We start from the raw sequence: 19,763 nt of genomic DNA on the forward strand, positions 1-19,763 counted from the left end.
GCCATAACCGTGGAACGTACAATGTCATGGCAATACATACCTGTTCGCCAAGAAAGGAAAGATCTCCCCTGACATTGTATGTATAAAAATAGGCTACACTGACGTATGCCATATTTTATAAGGGGGGAATGAAGAAAGATGTGAAGACGGGGGTTTGAATTTAATCTTTTCTGTAGGGGGTTTAGACTTCTAAGTCACAAGCTGGGGTTTATGGCAGGAAAGGGGGTTAACTGATAAGGATTGCAGATGCAAGCTAGGAACCCCCCTGGGTGTAATGTTAAACTGACCATTTGCCCAGAACATCGTAAACTGGCCAAATACCATGAACCCCCCTCTTTACCATCAGACCGAGTGACGTCAGAAACGGAGAAGAAAACTGTATATAACCTAAAAGTTTGTAACAGTACGTGGAACAATACTTCGGTTTTGTTGTTTCTTGCGGGAAACAAGACTTCGGCTTTATTGTTCCTTGCATGCAATAAACTCATCTGTTTTACTTCATCTCGGGATCAAGAACCTTATTTCTTCTGTTACAACAACAATTTGTAGTATTAACAAGAATTTCACCTCCACAATCTACAAATAATCATAATGTCAATTCAGCTTATATGTTTGTAAATTATTTTCTATTAAAGGTGTATTAATAGTGTTATATGCAGACATACAGTATTACTGTATGATAATGTTTTTTGTACTAACATATAATTAATATAACAAATAATAGTAGATATTGATAAGCCTTAACAAAAATGTTATAAAACTTGACAACCCCTTAACCATAATAATAAAATTAAAATTATTGGCTGTAATTTGGGTCATGTGCTAGAACTTGTGGAAATTTTCTTACTTACAAAAATAAGTAAAAATGTTTCAACAATAATACAGCGTCTTCACCGATATTTACAAGAGGTTGTTTATTCCATTGTGTTCAATTCTGCCCTCTCTGAAGGGTATAATAACAGACTAGTGTGTTAACAGAGATCAGTGTGTTTTTAAACACTAATGTATTGATCAGACTCATATTTTATTATACATACTAATAATTATAGGTTTTATTAAAGGAATTAATAAAATAATTTATAAGTATTATTAAACAGTGGAGTATTATTGAGACTCCAGTATTATTATTATTGACAAAGTTTATTTTTACTTTATTATTAGAGATGGAAATGTTGTTGTCTCTCTTATCTTCTTCATTATTAAAGATTACAGTAGTTTGAGAGAAGGTGACATTTTTAGCGCAAAGAACTATTACAGCCAGGTGATCAGAGATAAAGGTATGTTTGAGACTGTTTCTGATTAAGAAATAATATTAGAAAGTGTGGCCCTATTGGAGGTGAATGTGCTAATACAAATGGGAATATTGAAGGCAAATGTATTGTTCAAATATTTTTATCCAGGGTTATTTATTACAGTAGTTTTAGAGACTATGGTTATTTTATTGCAGAATTATCTAAAATTGTAACATGACTGAGGACAAGACATATGGTTGTGTTTATTTGTTATAAATATTATACCGTCAAGTTCAGGTGATAGGTATTTGTATTGCAGTGTGTTGTAGTTTGCTGACCTAAATCCAAACTGGATGCTTTTAGACAACAGTGTCCAGTTCCAGTAACAACACAGGAGTCCTGAGGCAAATCTTGTAGTTATTTAAACAACTGTTTTAAGATCTATTAACTCTGATTATTGCTCCTGTGTTTTCACACAGCCCAAAGTTTTCTCCTCAAGCTGTGTGAGACTCAGTTGCTGTGAAAACAAATATTTCCTCTGGCAGTTACTAGATACTGGGATCTGTTCAGACTGGAGTTTTATTAGAGAAATTGGTCTGTTATGTCGGAAGAAATATGTATTTGACCTGGAAGTCCTTCATTGTAAGGAGATAAAGGTTTAATTCTTGTTCCATGTTTATTCTGCATTTGACTGATATTTCACAGGTAAATGAGTTGTTGTTTTTAAGTCTTAGATAACTAATAATAGGGGTCATTTTTCTTACATCATGGAATTTTAAAAAGAATGATTAATAAAAACAACCTTTAATTTTATCTGTGTGCTTTTAGAATATATTTTATTAAATGCAACTATAATTCAATCAGTAAATTATGTATTAAGATCTTGAGAGGTAAAAGCTAAAACACATTGTTCACATATTTATCATGTTATCATAGCTAAAAACATGTATGAATAAAAAGTAGTGTTAAAATGAATTTTAGTGTGTAATGGAAAAAAATATTTCACACTCCAAACTGACGGTGGATGAACATTTAATCAAAAAGAACAAATCTAGGTACTGTAAATCTAGGTACTGTAAATGTGCCCTGGACAGTAAGTATACACACTTCATGTACAGACTGGGCTGGGACTGACTCGCATCAACAGCAACATTCCCTTGAGCGCTCACCCTGTCATTCAAACTGGACATTCTTTCAGACATTTACCCTGTCATTGAAACTGGGTCGGGATGTCTTTCAATTAAACCTTCAGTTTTTCAATCAGGCTCCCAGTCACACTAATCACCTCTCTATTTGAAACTGTTCAGAACACTGAATCTCCATCGTTAGAGCTAAACCTTGCGAACCTAGCGGTTGCATTCCTCTCATAGTCAAGTTTATTACTCTGTTATTTTCATATCTCACTACTCTTCGATCCTGAAATATTTTCTCTGTTTTAATTTTTTCCCTTTTCTGCTCTGACTCGCCAGCCTCTCTTTTCTTTATTTCAGCTGGAAGATGGGCTTCCTTCTTTATGTTTTCTTTCTGCTCACCTTTTTCATTCAGCCCAGCAGCCTGCATTCGATCTGTTACTCCCTGATCATTCAAACTCTGAAAGAGCTCAAAGTCCTGCGCCTGGGTTTCAATTATATCTCCTGCTACAGATTTTCCAACTTTCTGCAGCATCACACTTCACATATTTCAGCTTGTAAAGCACCCATCTATTAAGAAAATATTTTTATTGATTCTGTTCTGGATTTTATAACTTATTTTCAAAGTAGAATGTTGAAAAGACTTATTAGTGTTTAAATCTCTTAATTGATACAGACATGTGGTCAGTGTCCACTGTTAAGTACATGTGGGGCCTGAGACACAGATACACCAAACCAGGTTCTGCACCACAGCTACTGTCCACTCTACTGACCACAGCTCCCAGAAACCCAGGAACACAGTCATTACAGCCACTGTCCATTGTACTGACCACAGCTTCTAGAAACACAGGAACACAGTCATTACAACTACTGTCAACTCTACTGACCACAGCTCCCAGAAACACAGGAACACAGTCATTACAGCCACTGTCCACTATACTGCCCACACCTTCCAGAAACACAGGAACACAGTCATTACAGCCACTGTCCACTGTACTGCCCACACCTTCCAGAAACACAGGAACACAGTCATTACAGCCACTGTCCACTGTACTGACCACAGCTTCTACAAACACAGGAACACCGTAATTACAGCCACTGTCCACTGTACTGACCACAGCTTCTAGAAACACAGGAACACAGTCATTACAGGCACTGACCACTATACTGACCACAGCTTCCAGAAACACATGAGCACAGTCTTTACAGCCACTGTCCACTGTACTGACCACAGCGGAACAGCCCTCTGCAGTCACACAGTGATATGGACAGAGAGATATATAACATGATCTGGACACAGGTGTGTGCAGGGAGAGGTGAGATGGCTGCTGATGGACTTCCTGTCACGCCACTGTCTCTTGTTCCCCATGGAAGGGACTAGCAATCCAATCAAACAGGTAAAACAAAATAAAAAAAGCAGGTGTGTTTCTAAAATGTCTTAAAATAAAATATCCAGTAGACATGACGATAAGTTTTGTTTCTCTCTCTCTACAGGCAGTGTTGATGTGAGGCTGGTGAATGGTGCCAGTCCCTGTGAAGGGACACTGGAGATCCAGTATAAAGGAGAGTGGGGGACAGTTTATCACAGTGGCTGGGATCTCAATGATGCTGCAGTGGTGTGCAGACAGCTGGGCTGTGGATCTGCTGTTTCAGCACCAAAGAGCTCTCACTTCTGACCAGGGTCTGGATCAGTCCTGCTGGGCAGGATCGAGTGCAGTGGGTCAGAGTCTGCGCTGAGGGACTGTGAAAAACAAGAAATGAAACAGTATAGCGTTCCTCATGACTATGATGCTGGAGTGAGGTATTCAGGTAAGAGACACAGACTTGTCTCCAGCACTGAGGACAATGAAAACTCCTCCACTGATCTAGAGTCCATAATCATGATCCATTTAATTAAAATTAAAAGAATTAAAATCTAGTATTGATAATATGATGATAATAATAATTCAAAGCAATATATGTTATAAACATAATATATTTAATTTGATTAGAGTGTCTTGTTTCTGTGTTTCCTCTGTGTTTATACAGTCTCACTGAGCCTGTAGCTCATCCTCTCTATCCAGGCACTTCAGTGTTGTTCAGTTTAAACAGGCAGGCTGTGCTCAGTGAGTCTGTATCTACTTCACTGTGTCTTTACTGTTTTAGCACTGGTGAAGTGACAATCTGCTGTGGTTCCACTGTGCTGTTGGGTGAAATGCCTTTTCATTTTCATGTGTTTTAATGGTATTTTGGTGTCAGTGTCAGTGGATCTGGTCAGTCTCAGGTGTGTTTTAATGGTATTTTGGTGTCAGTGTCAGTGGATCTGGTCAGTCTCAGGTGTGTTTTAATGGTATGTTGGTGTCAGTGTCAGTGGATCTGGTCAGTCTCAGGTGTGTTATAATGGTCTTGTGGGGCTCAGTGCTGTAGTGGAGTTCTTGGTTGATTCTTGGTGGTGGAGTGACTGTCAGTCTGATTCAGATGAGTCCAGAATTTAAGAATTTAAGAATTTAATGTGAGATTTCAATGCAGCTTTGGATATAAATAGAGAAGAAAGAGAATAGTTCTGTTGGCTCATCTATGTAATACAATTATGTTAGGTTTGATATTTCACATTAGATCTCTCACCTCTTAACTGCTCTGCTATATTTTGCCTTCTTTAAGGCACTGATGGTCATGTATTTTCTTGTGATGCACTATAGCCAGGAGCTGACTCTAGACCCAGCTGTGTGTACGTGGAGCTGAACTCCATGAGAGTGTGTCATTCTCTGAGATCTGCTTTCATTTGAAGAAGTACAACCCTGGATGTGTCCAGAGTGTCTGTCAGTGCCCAGGTCAGACAGTCCTGCTCCAGCAGTGCCAGGCTGTGACAGTCCTGGGCTTGTCCAGTGTGTGTGTCAGTGTTCAGATCAGACAGTCCTGCTCCAGCAGTGCCAGGCTGTGACAGTCCTGGTCTTGTCCAGAGTGTCTGTCAGTGCCCAGGTCAGACAGTCCTGCTCCAGCATTGCCAGGCTGTGAAAGTCCTGGTCTTGTCCAGAGTGTGTGTCAGTGCCCAGGTCAGGCAGTCCTGCTCCAACAGACACTCTGGACAAGACCAGGACTGTCACAGACTGGCACTGCTGGAGCAGGACTGTCTCACTTGGGCACTGACAGAAACTGATCAATTTAGCGTCTCTGATTTTTGTATCTTGTATTTGCCCCAGTATAAAACTAATAATGCACTGAACACCTTCTTTAGAGGCACATGTTGGAGCACAGAGGTGGAGATTGATGATTTAGAGTCTTTGTTTGTAACAGAGTTTAACATTCATGTAAAATTATCTATTTACATTATTTCTGGAGTAAAATAATAAATTTTACATTCAGTAAAAACGTTCAGCCCCAAAAGATTTTATGGTTAAACTATTTGACGTTGACCTTTCAAATTTTCTTCCGACTCTCTTCTCTTTCATTTTTTTTTTATTTATTTCCTATTTTCTATTTTCTTATCTATATCTATTCCTATTATCTATATTCTTATTGAAAGCACTCTGCATTATTGTACAATTGATTGTAATAGTGTATGTATTTCTAAAATGTATTTTTCTATGCCTAATCGTAGGTGTAAATCTATTTATGAATGGAACAATAAGAAGTCAAGATTTAAATTGAGAATCTATGATATTTATTTTTTCACATGAAGTTAATTTATTTTCATAGGGTAGTAAGTTTAATTCTCCCAGATGTCAGGTTCAGTGACAGTGAGCAATGAGCTGTACTATGAGAGATTACCTGCTCAGACTGACAGCCTGTAGTTCTCTATTGCAGGTTTCCTGAGGCTGGTGAACGGACACAGTCTCTGCTCTGGGAGAGTTGAGGTGAATCTCAAGAACAACTGGACCTCAGTGTGCGACTCTGACTTTGACTGGCAGGATGCAGAGGTTGTCTGTCGTGACCTGGACTGTGGGTGTAACGGACACGGACTGGAATCCGTGTCAGATCTTGTAGAAGACCCTATGCGATGGGGTAAGAGCTGGAGAAAACAGGAGGCGTGGTAAAAAGGAACACACAGGGGTTTAATAGTGCACAAAATAATAGTGACAGTCCGTGAGACAGTGAATATCAACAAGAATATCACAAGCACAGACTATATACAACCAGAGAAGGAAATTCAGAATCACTATATACACAAGAGATAAAACTGGAGAATACTATATACAAAACGGTAGGGCTGTCCACTCTCAAAATAGTTCCAGCGGGGAAAGAAAAAAAACGGAGAAACAAAACGGTCCAGGAAAAAAAAATCCAAGAATTCCTTTAAAAAAAAAATCCACACAAAATACCTTGTCCAGTGAAACAGGAATGGATCTTGACAGGAAAACAGGAAGGGCATCTTGAAAAGAAAAAGGTCCAGATGAGGGTCAGGGTGTTCCAGATTACTGCTCGCGGGGTCTAGCGTAGGCTCATCATTCTGTAACGGACACGGACTGCAATCCGTGTCAGATCTTGTAGAAGACCCTATGCGATGCGGTAAGAGCTGGAGAAAACAGGAGGCGTGGTAAAAAGGAACACACGGGGGTTTAATAGTGCACAAAATAATAGTGACAGTCCGTGAGACAGTGTACGGGGAAGACAAAACGGCATCCAAATCCAAACGGGTCCAAGGGCAGTTCAAAGCACGGTCCGAAAGTCCATCAACTGGAAATCCATCCTGGGACGCGACAAAGTTAAAATCCCTGGGAGGGGGGAGCACACGGACAAACGAAACATGGAGGTCCAAGGGTGACGGGGCGAGATCCTCCAGACCCCGGGCTCAGGAAACGGGAGGTGTCGGGGATGAGGCCTATGCCCTCAGGAGACGGACGTAGGGTTTCCTGGTGCTAGGCAAGCCTAGCGACATCTTACCCTAATGATGAGCCCCGAGGACTGGAGGAGCTGGTCTTTAAATAATAAAACTAAAAGGGTAAACCTGGAGAGCTAAATGACACGAACAATAATGAGAGCAGTGGAGCGCCCTCTAGGGAGGGATGTCGGGCGTGACAGTGGGGCTCCTTCAGTGATACACAGAGGGGCTCATTTCAGACAGGGCCAGGGTGCAGTCGGGTCAGAGCAGTTTCAGTGTAAAGGACAGGAGTCCAAGCTACAGCACTGCCCCACTGCAGCCAGTTCAGTGCAGAGCTGCTCCCAGAGCAGAGCTGTGGGTCTCACTTGCACAGGTAAGATAAGATCACTTAACTAAAGGCAAGGTTGTTATCATTTGTGAGTATTGTAGTATTTGTGAGTATTTGTGGGTATTGCAGAGGCAGTGTATGAGACTTATGTAGGACTAGTGTAGCACTGATGTTGGACAGTCCCTGTGTCATTGTTCCAGTAGCCCGCCTGGTGTGTAAACCCTAAAGAAAATAGCGTAGTATAATGGCCGAGGTGATGGAAGTTTCTGCCTGGGCTGTACTGTGAAATATACACCTACAACCTGTGCTGTGGCCACAACTGACCCTCAGCCCTGAGGCTGGATAAACCTCCAAGCCTGTGCTGTGCCAAAGCCTGTTTTAATAGCAGGAACCTGTCCTTCAGCCCTTAGAGTGGGTGGAAAAATAAGTAGGTGGTGCTGTAGAAGGTAGCTGCTCTTCAGCCCTGAGGCTGAGAAAGGTCTATGTGATGGCAGTGGCTCTTACAGGTATATACAAATGTTACTTGTGGGTCGTTCTTATCTCGCTATCTGCCTGTATTGCAGTCTGTTTTCTCATCTGTTAGGTATTTGCTGTAGGTCACGTCTTAATTAATATCAGCTGTGGACCTCCAGTTGGCCTATATATAGGTAAATGAGAGATCTAGTGAGACATGAGGAGCAAAATATAATACCAGTGTCCAGGAAAATTTTTTGATTGAGACTTTGTTTTGTTTTTTTTATTCATGTCTTAGATTTGTTCATTTTAGTTGTTTTGTTTTTTGTAGTTGTTAGTCAGATTAGGACAGGGAGTTAGCCGAAGTCTTTCCTTTTTGTGTTTGTTGTGTTTTCAGGTTCACAGCTAGTTACATTTTTTATTTTTTTTTACTGATAGGACCTCACATATAACTGTGATACTAGTTAACTAACGTTGTACCTGAGATTGTCAAATAAATTAGTACTCTGGTTTGTTTTTTTTCAAAAACAGGCACAAGTGCTGTTTTTGTTTTTTTTGCGGCTCATTGTTAGCCACAACGGGCACACCTGCACACTCTCTAAGTTTTGGGAAGGCTAGGTGGGAGCATAACACAATGCTCTTCTTCAGGTCTAAGGCTGGGGTTGTAGTGCTGAAAAATAAAAGTGAAAGCCTTCAGCCTGGAGGCTGATGATCGGGCAGTATTTGTTCTGCGTCTTCTTCTCCTGGTTGTCCTTCTCCTGGTTGTCCTTCCTGGTTTCATCAGGCCTGGAGCAGGGAGCATATTGTCTCCTGTGAGCTTCACATCACTATCTTAGGTACCGGGAAAGCTTGGCAAAAAAAAAGGAGTCCCTGGGAAAAGTAACATGTAACATGCCTTGAAGATGCCTTAACATGGCATCACAATATGTGTTCTTAGTCAAAGCTTTCTGTTGGTCTCTCGGTCACTGAGAATATGTATGTTATAGTTTTTTCATCTTATTGATGTTTTTATTGTTGTATTTCCCTGTTATAGTGTCATGCTGATGAAGTTCTCTCCTATCTGCAGGATACACCGGGTTCAGGCTGGCGAACAGCTCGGACTCCTGCTCTGGACGAGTGGAGCTGCAGTACGACAGTAAATGGGGGAGTGTGTGTGACCAATACTGGGACCTGAGAGATGCCAGTGTTCTCTGCCAGCAGCTGGGCTGTGGGAAGGCTGTAGCAGCACCACGACAGGCCTGGTTTGGACAGGGCAGTGGACCAGTATGGGCTGATGTGTTTGAGTGCCGGGGCAATGAGAGCCGTCTCTCACACTGTGCTGTCTCTTCATGGGGGAGAGCAGTGTGCTTTCATGGACAGGACACGGGAGTCATCTGCTCTGGTGAGAATGCAACTATCAAACCAATTTACATCTTGATAATTAAACATGTTAACTACTAAAAATATATGAACTCGGGACATGCAGTCATTACATACAGAATGTAAATGTGATTTTGACACATTGCTGGTGCTCCACTTCCATCAATCTGTTGGATCCTAGTGAAAAATTGTCTTTTAAATTAAAATTCAATCCAACCATTTTCTAACAGCTTCATCCAATTTAGGGTCATGGGGGAGTTGGAGTCTACCCAAGCAAGCAACAGGAGAAAGTGATACCAGTCCATCACAGTGCACAGACAGACACAAACACACCGATACCTGGGGCAGTTATCCCAAAATCTAATTAACCTATCAGAATGTTTCTGGACTGTGGAAGAACATGGGAAGAACATGTAGGTCATTAGTGCTGTGAGGCAGCAATGTTAACCACCACAATGCAACCCAATAAGTGAAACATGATGTCCAAACATTTTGTTGTAAAACTGTTAATAATTATTTAAAAACAATGTTTCTTGATGTTTAACACATGGATGTATCATGTTAATTTTACCAAAAGATAATGGTGAAATCAGTCAGGTATGAACACATTTTCCATCCTTTCACCTGGACAAAACAAATTCTCCATCTCCGTGGGCTGGTTTTATGGTACTGATATCTGACTGACAATAAAACGTGATGTTCATTCATTTTTTTAGATTCATCCTTGTCAGCTCTAGATGGTGGAGTCCAGCTGTCAGGAGAAGAGAGTCACTGTGATGGCCGGATGGAGGTTCACTACAACAGCACCTGGGGGAGACTCCTCCAGCACTCCTGGGGCTACAGAGAGGCCTCTGTGGTCTGCAGACAGCTGGGCTGTGGCTCTGTAGTGTAAATACTGTATACCACTCCTCTGTGTATGAGACAAGCAACAGTGCTGTGTGTCTGACAGGTATTCAGTGCTTTGTAGTACAAGTCTATAACTCCTCTCTGTATGGGACAGTGACAGTACTGTGTGTCTGACAGGTATTCAGTGCACTGGGGATGAGTCTCACCTGGTGAACTGCAGTTCTCCACAGACATTCAGCTGTAGCACTGGACAGGATGTGACCCTTCTCTGCTCTGCTATTCAATCTATTTGATTTTTTTCATTAGTTTTTTATTAGGTCCATGGCGATCAGGTGTTTTAGTTGTGTATTGAAGCATATGTGTACAACTGTATTGGAGTCAGAATCACTTTTCCAGTGATCCTTTGGTGCACAATGTAAAGACAGGAAACATACGTGTTAGTCATGTTTATAAATATAGATAGATAGATACTTTATTGATCCCGTGAGGGAAATTGCAATGCAACAGCAGCTTAACACACACAACACAGCATGTTAAAATATGTGTCTGTATCAATTGATGCAATCTCTCTCCTAGCTCAGCGCTCTCTCAGGCTGGTTGGGGCAGGAGGTGACTGTGCTGGGAGACTGCTGGTTTATCACAATGGCTCCTGGGGGACAGTCTGCGATGACTCCTGGGACCTGGCAGACTCTTAGGTCGTGTGCAGGCAGATCCAGTGTGGGCGGCAGTCAGTGCCCCAATGGCAGCCTCCTTCAGCCAGGGAACTGGACCCATCTGGCTGGATGAGGTGGGCTGTCTGGGGAACGAGTCGTCTCTTTGGGAGTGTCCCTCAGCAGGGTGATGACTGCATGACTGTGGACACAAGGAGGACGTGACAGTCCTATGTTCAGGTATAGAATACCAAACTGGTTTATTTCAACAAGGAGATGAGATTCTGATGACATGTGGCTCCAATATAACTGGCCTGATAGTGATGTAACTCTCAATTATCCCAAGATCACTAACTAGTGTTGTCTGGGCATCTGGTTTATGACTGTGACCTGAGAGGTGTGAGGTGTTTGGCACGCATCAGATTAAATCCACTGTCTGATTGTACTTGTAGGCTGTTCCAGATGTGGTGTCGCCGGGGGAAAAGCAGGTGTAAAAGGGATGTTTCTCACACCACACTGATCTTCTCCGTTTCTTTATCTGTATGTTTTCCAATTCTGAGTCGTAATCCGTTTCCAGTATCCTTAAACAATCCAAATTCCAAAGTCCGTATGTACACCCAAATCCATACCGTAATCAAGTTGTAATCCGTAAACCGTAGTCGTAAACCATAAACCGTAGTCCGTTATTCCTTAACCCTTTCAACCACAATCCTAATGCTCTTCTTCCTACAAAACCTTATTGGCTTCCGCACTGACTCACAGCTTCTGGGGCATTTATATTCTGTTTCCTGATGTAGCTCACCTGTGTCTCATTGTTTCACTGCACAGGCCTTTTCCAACAGCAGGTCAGCTGGTTCTCCTTGGCGGCCATCTTGCTCAGGTCTATATCGAGTATATTAAGTAGTGTAGGTGTGTATGTATAAAAATGTTCACAAAAAATTAAATACATAATGCAAAGACATAAAATATCTGAGTTATTTAACAAAATGCTCCAATTGTAAATATCTGGGTGTGAACGCACTTACAAACATTTAAATTCCGTAACTACTGGCACCTCTTTCAGCAGCAACAGTTTCATCTAGATGTTTCTTATAACCAACCTCTTATCAGTTTCTTTCATTGGCTTTCAGGCAAACTAGTGATGTTTGAGAGTTGTCTTTCCTATAGAGCTCAGTTCAGGTCCTGCCACAACTTTTCAGAGATTTTTATCCAGACTTTGACTCGACCGATCTGAAACGTGACATTTCTGCTTTAGCCACTGTGTCGTAAGTCTGCTTGTTTGTTTAGCATACCTTTCTTGACGCATTTTCTTCTCAGCTTCAGTCAGTCAACAGTCAACATTTCTTGACACATATGAAATACACTAAACATTTCTTAATGGGTCCATACATTTCAGTGCAGAAAATATACTTCCCATAGTCTTATGTAATCCAGGTGCTCTTTAGTGAATTTGAGATGGGCAGCACCATACTTTTTAGAGAGAAAAGTTTTCTTCCTTTCCCTGTGATGGACTGGTGTCTCATTCAGGGTGTACTGTGTCTTGTAGGGATAGACTCCAGCACCCTGCAACCCTCAGTTGGAAACTTGGAAGATGGATGGATGTTTTCTTCCTGGCTATCCTTTCATAAAAACCATTGCTGCTCAGAATTTTCTTGATGGTGAAGAGACTAACTTTAGCCGCAAGGAGAGAGAGGCCTACAGATCCTCAGATACTACTCTAGAGTTCTTTGAGTAAAAAGCCTCCTGGGTGATTTTCTGGGCTACTCTTGGGGATATCTTGGTAGCTCCTGGGTAGTGTCTCGGTGGTCAATAATATATGTCCATAATGATTAGAAAGGGTTTTGCAATCATGTCCAGACTGATAAATATCAACTCTTGTCCAATAGTTTGGACAGTCCTGTCCAATGTAACTGCTTTATTACTTGTTACCTGATTTTTTAACCACCTGATTCTAATTATTCCTTTGTGGCAAATAAACTCAGGTAACACTAATTTCACAGGCTTGACCTTTCATTATTCACTGTTTTCTACTTTTTTCACCATTTTATCTAAGAAATATGGAAGGGCATCGCTGCTACCAAGGGAAAAAAATATATCCCCTTATCTCATAATTACGAGATAATGAATTACCTCATAATTACAGCAATGATTACTTCAGTGTATATACAACCTGTTTCGTTGTGCAGTGAATCCATCTAGAAGCTATTGTGAACTTGGCTGACACTTTCGGTTTAATGATCGTGTCAATGTCCAGCACTGCAGAATTTGTATGGATTTACTTTCGACTGGTGTTTACTCATAATGGAATCTTGCCATTTTTATCAAAGAAAAACATAATAATTTTAAGCATAAGGGCCAGTTTTGTGGAGTTTAGAGATAAAAGCAGTGATGATTATGAACAGTTATACAGTGGATATAAAAAGTCTACACACCCCTATTGAAATAAAAGAATATGCACACTTATGCAACTAGAGTATTGTAGGTTTTTTTATTTCAATTATTTTTCCTAATAATTATCGATTTGTTTTTCTCTTGTATTTTGTTGGGTGCAAGGTCACATTAAAGATGGAATAATGTCTGGCATTATTTATTTTGATTTCTGGCTTAACATCACAAAAACCTGCAATTTCAATAAGGTTGTGTAGACTTTTTATATCCAATTTACTTGCAGTCAGTTCCACAGCTTAAAACTGTAAGTCCGCCTGTAGTTCATAAAGTACACGAGAATTACTATTTCGAAATTACTAGATACTTTTTTTCTTAATTCAGAGATAATTCCTTAATTCTAATTATGACATTAATTAATTAGGGCATTTTTTTCTTCGTGGCAGCAATGCACTTCTATACAAAAACATCAATTGATAAATCTAAAAAAATTGAGGTTTTAGAAAAAATAATAATAAAATAAAAAATATGATATTAAGAAATTAATAATTCCCATTATCACTAACTTTTTCTCTGCAGTGTAGAAATACATATGGAGTGTTGATTCACGTATTGACTACTGAATATCCCAAAGTGCTGAAATCAACATCAAATCAAGGATGTGAGGACACAAATGAAAACTAAGTATAGGATCAGAAATAACTGAAGGGCTCCTATTTATAACCTTTCTCATATTCAGTCTGTGCTGTGTTCTTGGTGTTCTGTGAAAGGATGTTAAACAACTGTCTTTCATACATAATGGTTCAGTTGCTCTGACAGTTTCCTGTTTCATTCCCAGAGCAGAAGCAGCTGAGGCTGTCTGCAGGCTGTTCAGGACAGGCAGAGGTTTACTAAAACAGCACCTGGGGCAGCATCTGTTCCAACGACATGACGGACACCACAGCTGCAGTGATCTGTAAGCAGCTGGGCTATGGAGACAAGGGTGACTTTAAAGAGACAGGGGGGCTCAGTGCTGCTCCCCGGTGGCTGGATAACATTCACTGTCAAAAACATGATTCCACACTGTGCCAGTGTCCCTCTTCACCCTGGGGTCAGAATGACTGTTGGAACACTGAAGCTGCTGACATCACCTGTTCTAGTAAGGTTCACTTAATTATTATTATTAGTAGAGGCAATGGAATTCAGATTATATAAATCACACCTGACTCTATTGACCTGAAAGGTATCTAAAGGAAATAAGCTGGATTTCCTGCTTGGCTGGAGGCATGAACTGCTCTGGCAGGGTGAAGCTGCAGTACGAGGGCTCCTGGGGGACAGTCTGTGATGACTCCTGGGACCTGCAGGATGCCCAGGTGGTCTGCAGACAGCTGGGCTGTGGGTATGCAGTAAGTGCACAGATAGAGGCCTCATTCGGACCAGGAAGTGGCGCCATCTGGCTGGACGAGGTGAACTGCACAGGTAGTGGTAGTGGGCTCCATCTATGGGACTGCTGTCACTCTGGACTGAATCAGAGTGACTGTCGACACAAGGAGGACGCAGGGGTTATCTGTACAGGTGAGGGGAGTCTTAGAACTGTAGATGAACAAGGTAGCAGAATGGTGGAGAAGATACACTGTCGTTACACATATTTTATCACTGGTTAATTTCTAACTGAACCAACTAAGATCATCGGTCACAAGATTGGGCTGTTGTGTAGCTCCTTGTGTGTAAACGACACAAGCCTTTAATTCAGAACAATACATCTTTTGTCCTGCAAACCTACATTTGACCTCAAGGAACAAATGTAATTTTTGATTTTTATTAAGACCACTATGGTTTCAAATTGCTCTAAAACCAACGGCAAAATAATGACAGTTCTCCTATCTCTTTTACAGGTTTGTCAAAGACAACAGTCACTCCATCAACAGCTACAGGTGAACAGTCATTGACGACTCCTGTCTTTCTGTCTCTTCAGATTCTCAGTGTAACTGTAGTGTCTCCTCTCTACTGTGTGAAGATCAGTGTTTTCAGGAAGTGCCTTCTCTCTTTCCTGACTGATTTACTGATTTACTGACAATCTTTATGGGTTTGATTGGGAATTCTTAACCATTTGTTGTTGATCCCAAGAGCACATCTCCTTATTCCTGTTCATTCCATCTCCCTCTCCCTCTCCCTCAGACATCACCAGGACAACACCCCAGACTCAGCCACAGGGAGGCCTGTCCGCCTCGCCCCTGGTCCTCCTGTTGCTGGGGGCTCTGCTCTTCGTGGTGCTGGCCCTGTTAGTGGGGCAGCTGATCCAGAACAGGAAGCTAAGGAAAGGTAGACAGGGCATTCATCGTCCACATACTGCTGTAATTGTTACTGTGGTTACTGCTGTAACACAGAACTGATCTATATTGAACTTCAGGAAAAGATCTGCTCTAAATTATTATTTTGAGTATGTCTAATTTAATGTGGATGTCGAATGTGAACATTTTTAATAGGGTAGAGAAACAGTTGAAATTTAGGAAAGAATAAATAATTGCAGATGGGGATATTAAGAAAATTTCAGATGTGTAGAATTATAATATTTATATATCCAAATGTCCAAAAACGATTAGCAGTGAATTGATTTGCTTGTAGTCCCTGTAACCTTGAGTGTTACACAGCCCTATCTAAGGGAACACTCGCCCCCTATCATGATGCCGTCTACGAGGAAATAGAGTACAAATTGGCCAGAAAGGGAACCTACAGCGCCCCCATGAGAGGTGAGTGGAGAGAGTCTTCATATGTGATTAGTCTTCACCCTTGAGGAAGATCTGAGGACTTACACTTGTAGAAACCCTCACCATACCAGTTTCAGCTGAGCTGTCTTTCTCAAGAGGTATGACAAACTGAGTAAAGAAAATCAGATCAGCACTGTTGCTGATCTGCCTTGTAAACACAAACTCTGTGTTACTGTTCACTCCATGACTTCTCTCATAGTGGACAACAGTGAGGCTGGTGTCTGACTGCAGGTATTACTGATCTGTCCTCCTGTTCACAGGGAGATTCTTCTCTGACGAGCTGCCCACTGGATACGATGATGTGGAGGACAGTGAGGGGGACCCAGTACCAGGTGAGGGGAGGTGGAGTCAGGGGGCTCAGTGTGGGAGTGGGGGGTCTTCAGTCCACTACTCACTCTCATCCCAAACCAGGCTGACATTTAGAGAACTTGAGTAGAAAATCCTGAATCTTACAAATCTTACGAAATATGTTCTATTCCTTAGAAACTCTCCTCTTCGGTGTTGCCTCACGCTAACCAGCAGATCACAGAGGCTGAGCAACACTAGACCTGGTCAATACTGGGGTGGTAGACAGGGTGCTGCTCTAATTGGTTTTAATAGAAAAGGAGGTGGTGCCTCAGGTCCAGATTGATGACTGGAAAACAGTATGCTGTAAGAACTGCCTTTCAGATCAGATGTTAACTCAGCAACCCTAAAGTCTTGGCTTAACTATACACCACAAAGCATGTAAAATCACACTTAACAATAACTTTGCAGCTCTGTGGTCAAAGTACATCAATGTAAGTCAGAGTCCTGAAGTGTAAATTCTCTGTCTCTCTGTGTTGTTCAGGAGACTCAATAACCTCTCTGAAAGAAGAGATCTCAGAACACTATGATGATGCAGTAATTGTACCTCAAAGCCCAGATGCCTTGTCAGGTGAGTTACTTCACTCCAGTCACATGGGGAAACTCAGCACCAATCTAAGTGAGTCTGACTCTCTCTACTTTATCTTTGATCTCAGTGTTCTGCTGTGTGACAGTGAAGCTGTGCTCTGTGTGCTTTAGGAGAGCTGATGTCCTCTGTGAAAGAAGAGGCTCCAGAGTACTATGATGATGCTGTAACTATACCTCACAGTCCAGATGCCTTGTCAGGTGGGTTATTTCAGTCCAGTCCCAAAGAGAAACCTTGCACCAATCCCAGAGACTCTGACTCTCTCTCCTCTCTTTGTGCACTACAGATCACATGACACTGAGTCTGTTTATTGTGCTGCCAGTGTCCAGCTCCACTTCAGATATTTTACGAGGATTCACAGCACTGTGCTCTCTGTCCTGATACAGGCTGCACTGTTGTCATTCACCATCTCAATTTAAAATGGAATGGGTTTAAAATGTATTATATAATTAGCTTGCCTGATCACTGATATTTTAAATCTGATGTGTAACAGTAAAACTGTCTCTGTGTGGTTCAGGGGAGCTGATGTCCTCTCTGAAAGAAGAGGCTCCAGAGTACTATGATGATGCTGTAACTGTGCCCCAGAGTCCAGACACTGTGTCAGATGAGTTATTATAAATAAGACTCAGTAGTACACTCTGTACCAGCCTGCACTAACCTTTGTCATTAGAAATAAACAATACCTGGAACAGAAGAGGTCTCTGACAGGCCAGTCTGTGTCAAAATGACAGAGACATTACTGATCTGCTCTTCTGTTCACAAGGAGACTCCTCTCTGATGAGACACCCTCTGGATACAGTGTGGACGACAGTGAGGGAGACCCCACTTTAGGTAAAAGGGCTACTGCCAGGGGGATCAGTATGAGTGAGGTAGTTCAGGGATGGAGAAGATGACCCCCAGTAATACAACTCTGCGCCACTCTCATCCAAGACAAGAGGGCACCAGGTCTAAGCGTTGGCTCAAAATGTGCTTTATCGTTCAGGGACCAATAGTAGCTAATACAGATTACGAGTCTTGATTGCCACAAGATTTAAACACTTAGATCAGGGTCTCAGCAAAACCCACCCACTGTCACACCCTGTCAATCGGATGCTTTCAGTGTTTTCTGGTTATGGTCCAGCCAATCCCAGACCAGGAGTCCTGAACTCTACATGTCAGCCTAGTGTTTCCCTGTCCTTTTCTGCCCTGCTAGAGGCCTGAGATCACCTACTGATCTGACCAGAGACTCTGACTCCCTCTCCGTTCTCTATGCACTGCAGATCACATCACACTGAGTCTGATTATTCTGCTACCAGTGTCCAGCTCCTCTTCAGATATTTCACAAGGATTCACAGCATTGCGCTCTCTGTCCTGATAGAGGCTGCACTGTTGTCTTTCACTATCTCAAATGGAATGGGTTGAAATGTATTATATAATCAGGTTGCCTGATCCCCTGTATTTTAAATCTGATGTGTAAAAGTAAAACTGTCTCTGTGTGCTTCAGGAGAGCTGATGTCTTCTGTGAAAAAGAGGCTCCAGAGTACTATGATGATGCTTTAACTGTGCCCCGGAGCCCAGACACTGTGTCAGGTGAGTTATTATAAATAAGACTCAGGAGTACACTCTGTACCAGGAGTACTCTGACCACAGAGGTCTTCAGATACCCAAAGAGAATAACTAATTTTAGAAAATACTGTCAAAGCTTTTCCGCACTCTGGTTTTAGAACACTGGAACATTGTTGGTAAGTAAAATCTGAAGTTATCATAAATTTGTTCTTAAAGATACATTTTTAATTTTAATTCAAATGAATTCCTATAAAGGCTTTGGATTATAATATAATTTCAATAATTGATTCATCTGGCAAATCATATTCACCTTTCTTAATTATAACATTTAATGATCCTGTCTAAGATTATTTGTTTATATAATTAATGGTTGTTAAAATCACACATATACAAAAAACATACTGTACCCATGCATATAAATTCATGGGTCCAATTCTAAACCAAATATGTCATCTAGGAGAGTCATCCCTGTCCATCAGCTGACCACTGCCTGTCTCTTAGTCTGTGTCTCTCTGTCAGGTGTCCCCCACACTGGCCCTGGAGTGGAAAGGGTCCTGCCCACGTTGCCCTCTGAAGAAGGAGCCCCTGCTCCTGACAGGACTGACTACGATGATGTTGGGGACGAGTCGCAGAGAGAGGATATGTGTCATGGACGTCCAAAGGGACTAACCGTAGGGAGCAGGAGAGCGGAAAAAGACCCATATGCGTAGCGGCGAGATGGGAAAAAGGCCCGGGCTCATTAGTGCAAAGAGTTCAGGAATGCCGTATAGAAACCTATGCCCTCAGGGAGCGGACGTGGGGCGCCCTGGTGCTAGGCGGGTCTCAGGACATCCGAACGTCAATGCTGAGCGAGGACAGAGTGCAAGCCCCGGAAATATATAGCCCAAGGGAAAGAGAGGGACAGGAAGGACAGCAGACCGGAACCTAGGGACAGGACAGAGAAGGAGCGCCCTCTGGCTGCAGAGGGCGTGACAGTACCCCCCCCTTCATGGGTGGCTCCCGACGCCCATACAAATAAATAAGCTGCACAGCACTGGGGGGAGGAAAAACCTCATTTAACTGAAAGGAAACCTCCGGGAATCCACGGCTGAGAGCTACCCCTTCCTCCGGGGTATAAACCTTTATTGGGTGGAGGAAGGGGGGGTAGAGAAGAGCTCCGGAGACAAAAAACAAAAAAGTACACAAGCACAAACCCAACAGACAAAAACCTGGGAAAGACCAGGGAGACAAACCACACAAGACAGATAGGAACCAAAGTTCCGAGACACAGAGAGCAGGGGGGACCAAAAAGGAGGGGAAACCAGGAAGAAAAAAATCAAAACAAAAGGCAAAAAACAAGAAAAAAAAACACAAAAACCC

At 41.9% G+C, this 19,763-nt stretch overlaps 1 protein-coding gene and 1 pseudogene across 2 annotated transcripts in view; both read left to right on the forward strand.

Moving 5' to 3' along the window:
* Positions 1-10,547, forward strand: part of LOC148665507 (scavenger receptor cysteine-rich type 1 protein M130-like) — a 61,455-nt gene extending 50,908 nt beyond the window's left edge. Inside the window, exons 2-5 of the mRNA XM_088632382.1 lie at positions 3,857-4,171; positions 6,146-6,343; positions 9,008-9,322; positions 10,017-10,547. Of these exons, the coding sequence (XP_088488508.1) occupies positions 4,120-4,171; positions 6,146-6,343; positions 9,008-9,322; positions 10,017-10,192 (741 nt within the window). The 5' untranslated portion in view covers positions 3,857-4,119 and the 3' untranslated portion in view covers positions 10,193-10,547. The remainder of the gene's footprint in view (positions 1-3,856; positions 4,172-6,145; positions 6,344-9,007; positions 9,323-10,016) is intronic.
* Positions 10,548-10,885: 338 nt separating this feature from the next.
* LOC148665508 (antigen WC1.1-like) lies at positions 10,886-19,049 on the forward strand (annotated as a pseudogene). Its single transcript, XR_015936278.1, has 10 exons — positions 10,886-10,933; positions 14,022-14,324; positions 14,414-14,735; positions 15,056-15,094; positions 15,339-15,482; positions 16,189-16,260; positions 16,758-16,844; positions 16,973-17,059; positions 18,343-18,428; positions 18,924-19,049. The product of XR_015936278.1 is annotated as an antigen WC1.1-like (transcript).
* The last annotated feature ends 714 nt before the right edge of the window (positions 19,050-19,763 follow it).

Source organism: Lepisosteus platostomus, chromosome 5 (assembly GCF_059453375.1).
Source record: "Lepisosteus platostomus isolate fLepPlt1 chromosome 5, fLepPlt1.hap1, whole genome shotgun sequence".
Classification (NCBI taxonomy): Eukaryota; Metazoa; Chordata; class Actinopteri; order Semionotiformes; family Lepisosteidae; genus Lepisosteus; species Lepisosteus platostomus.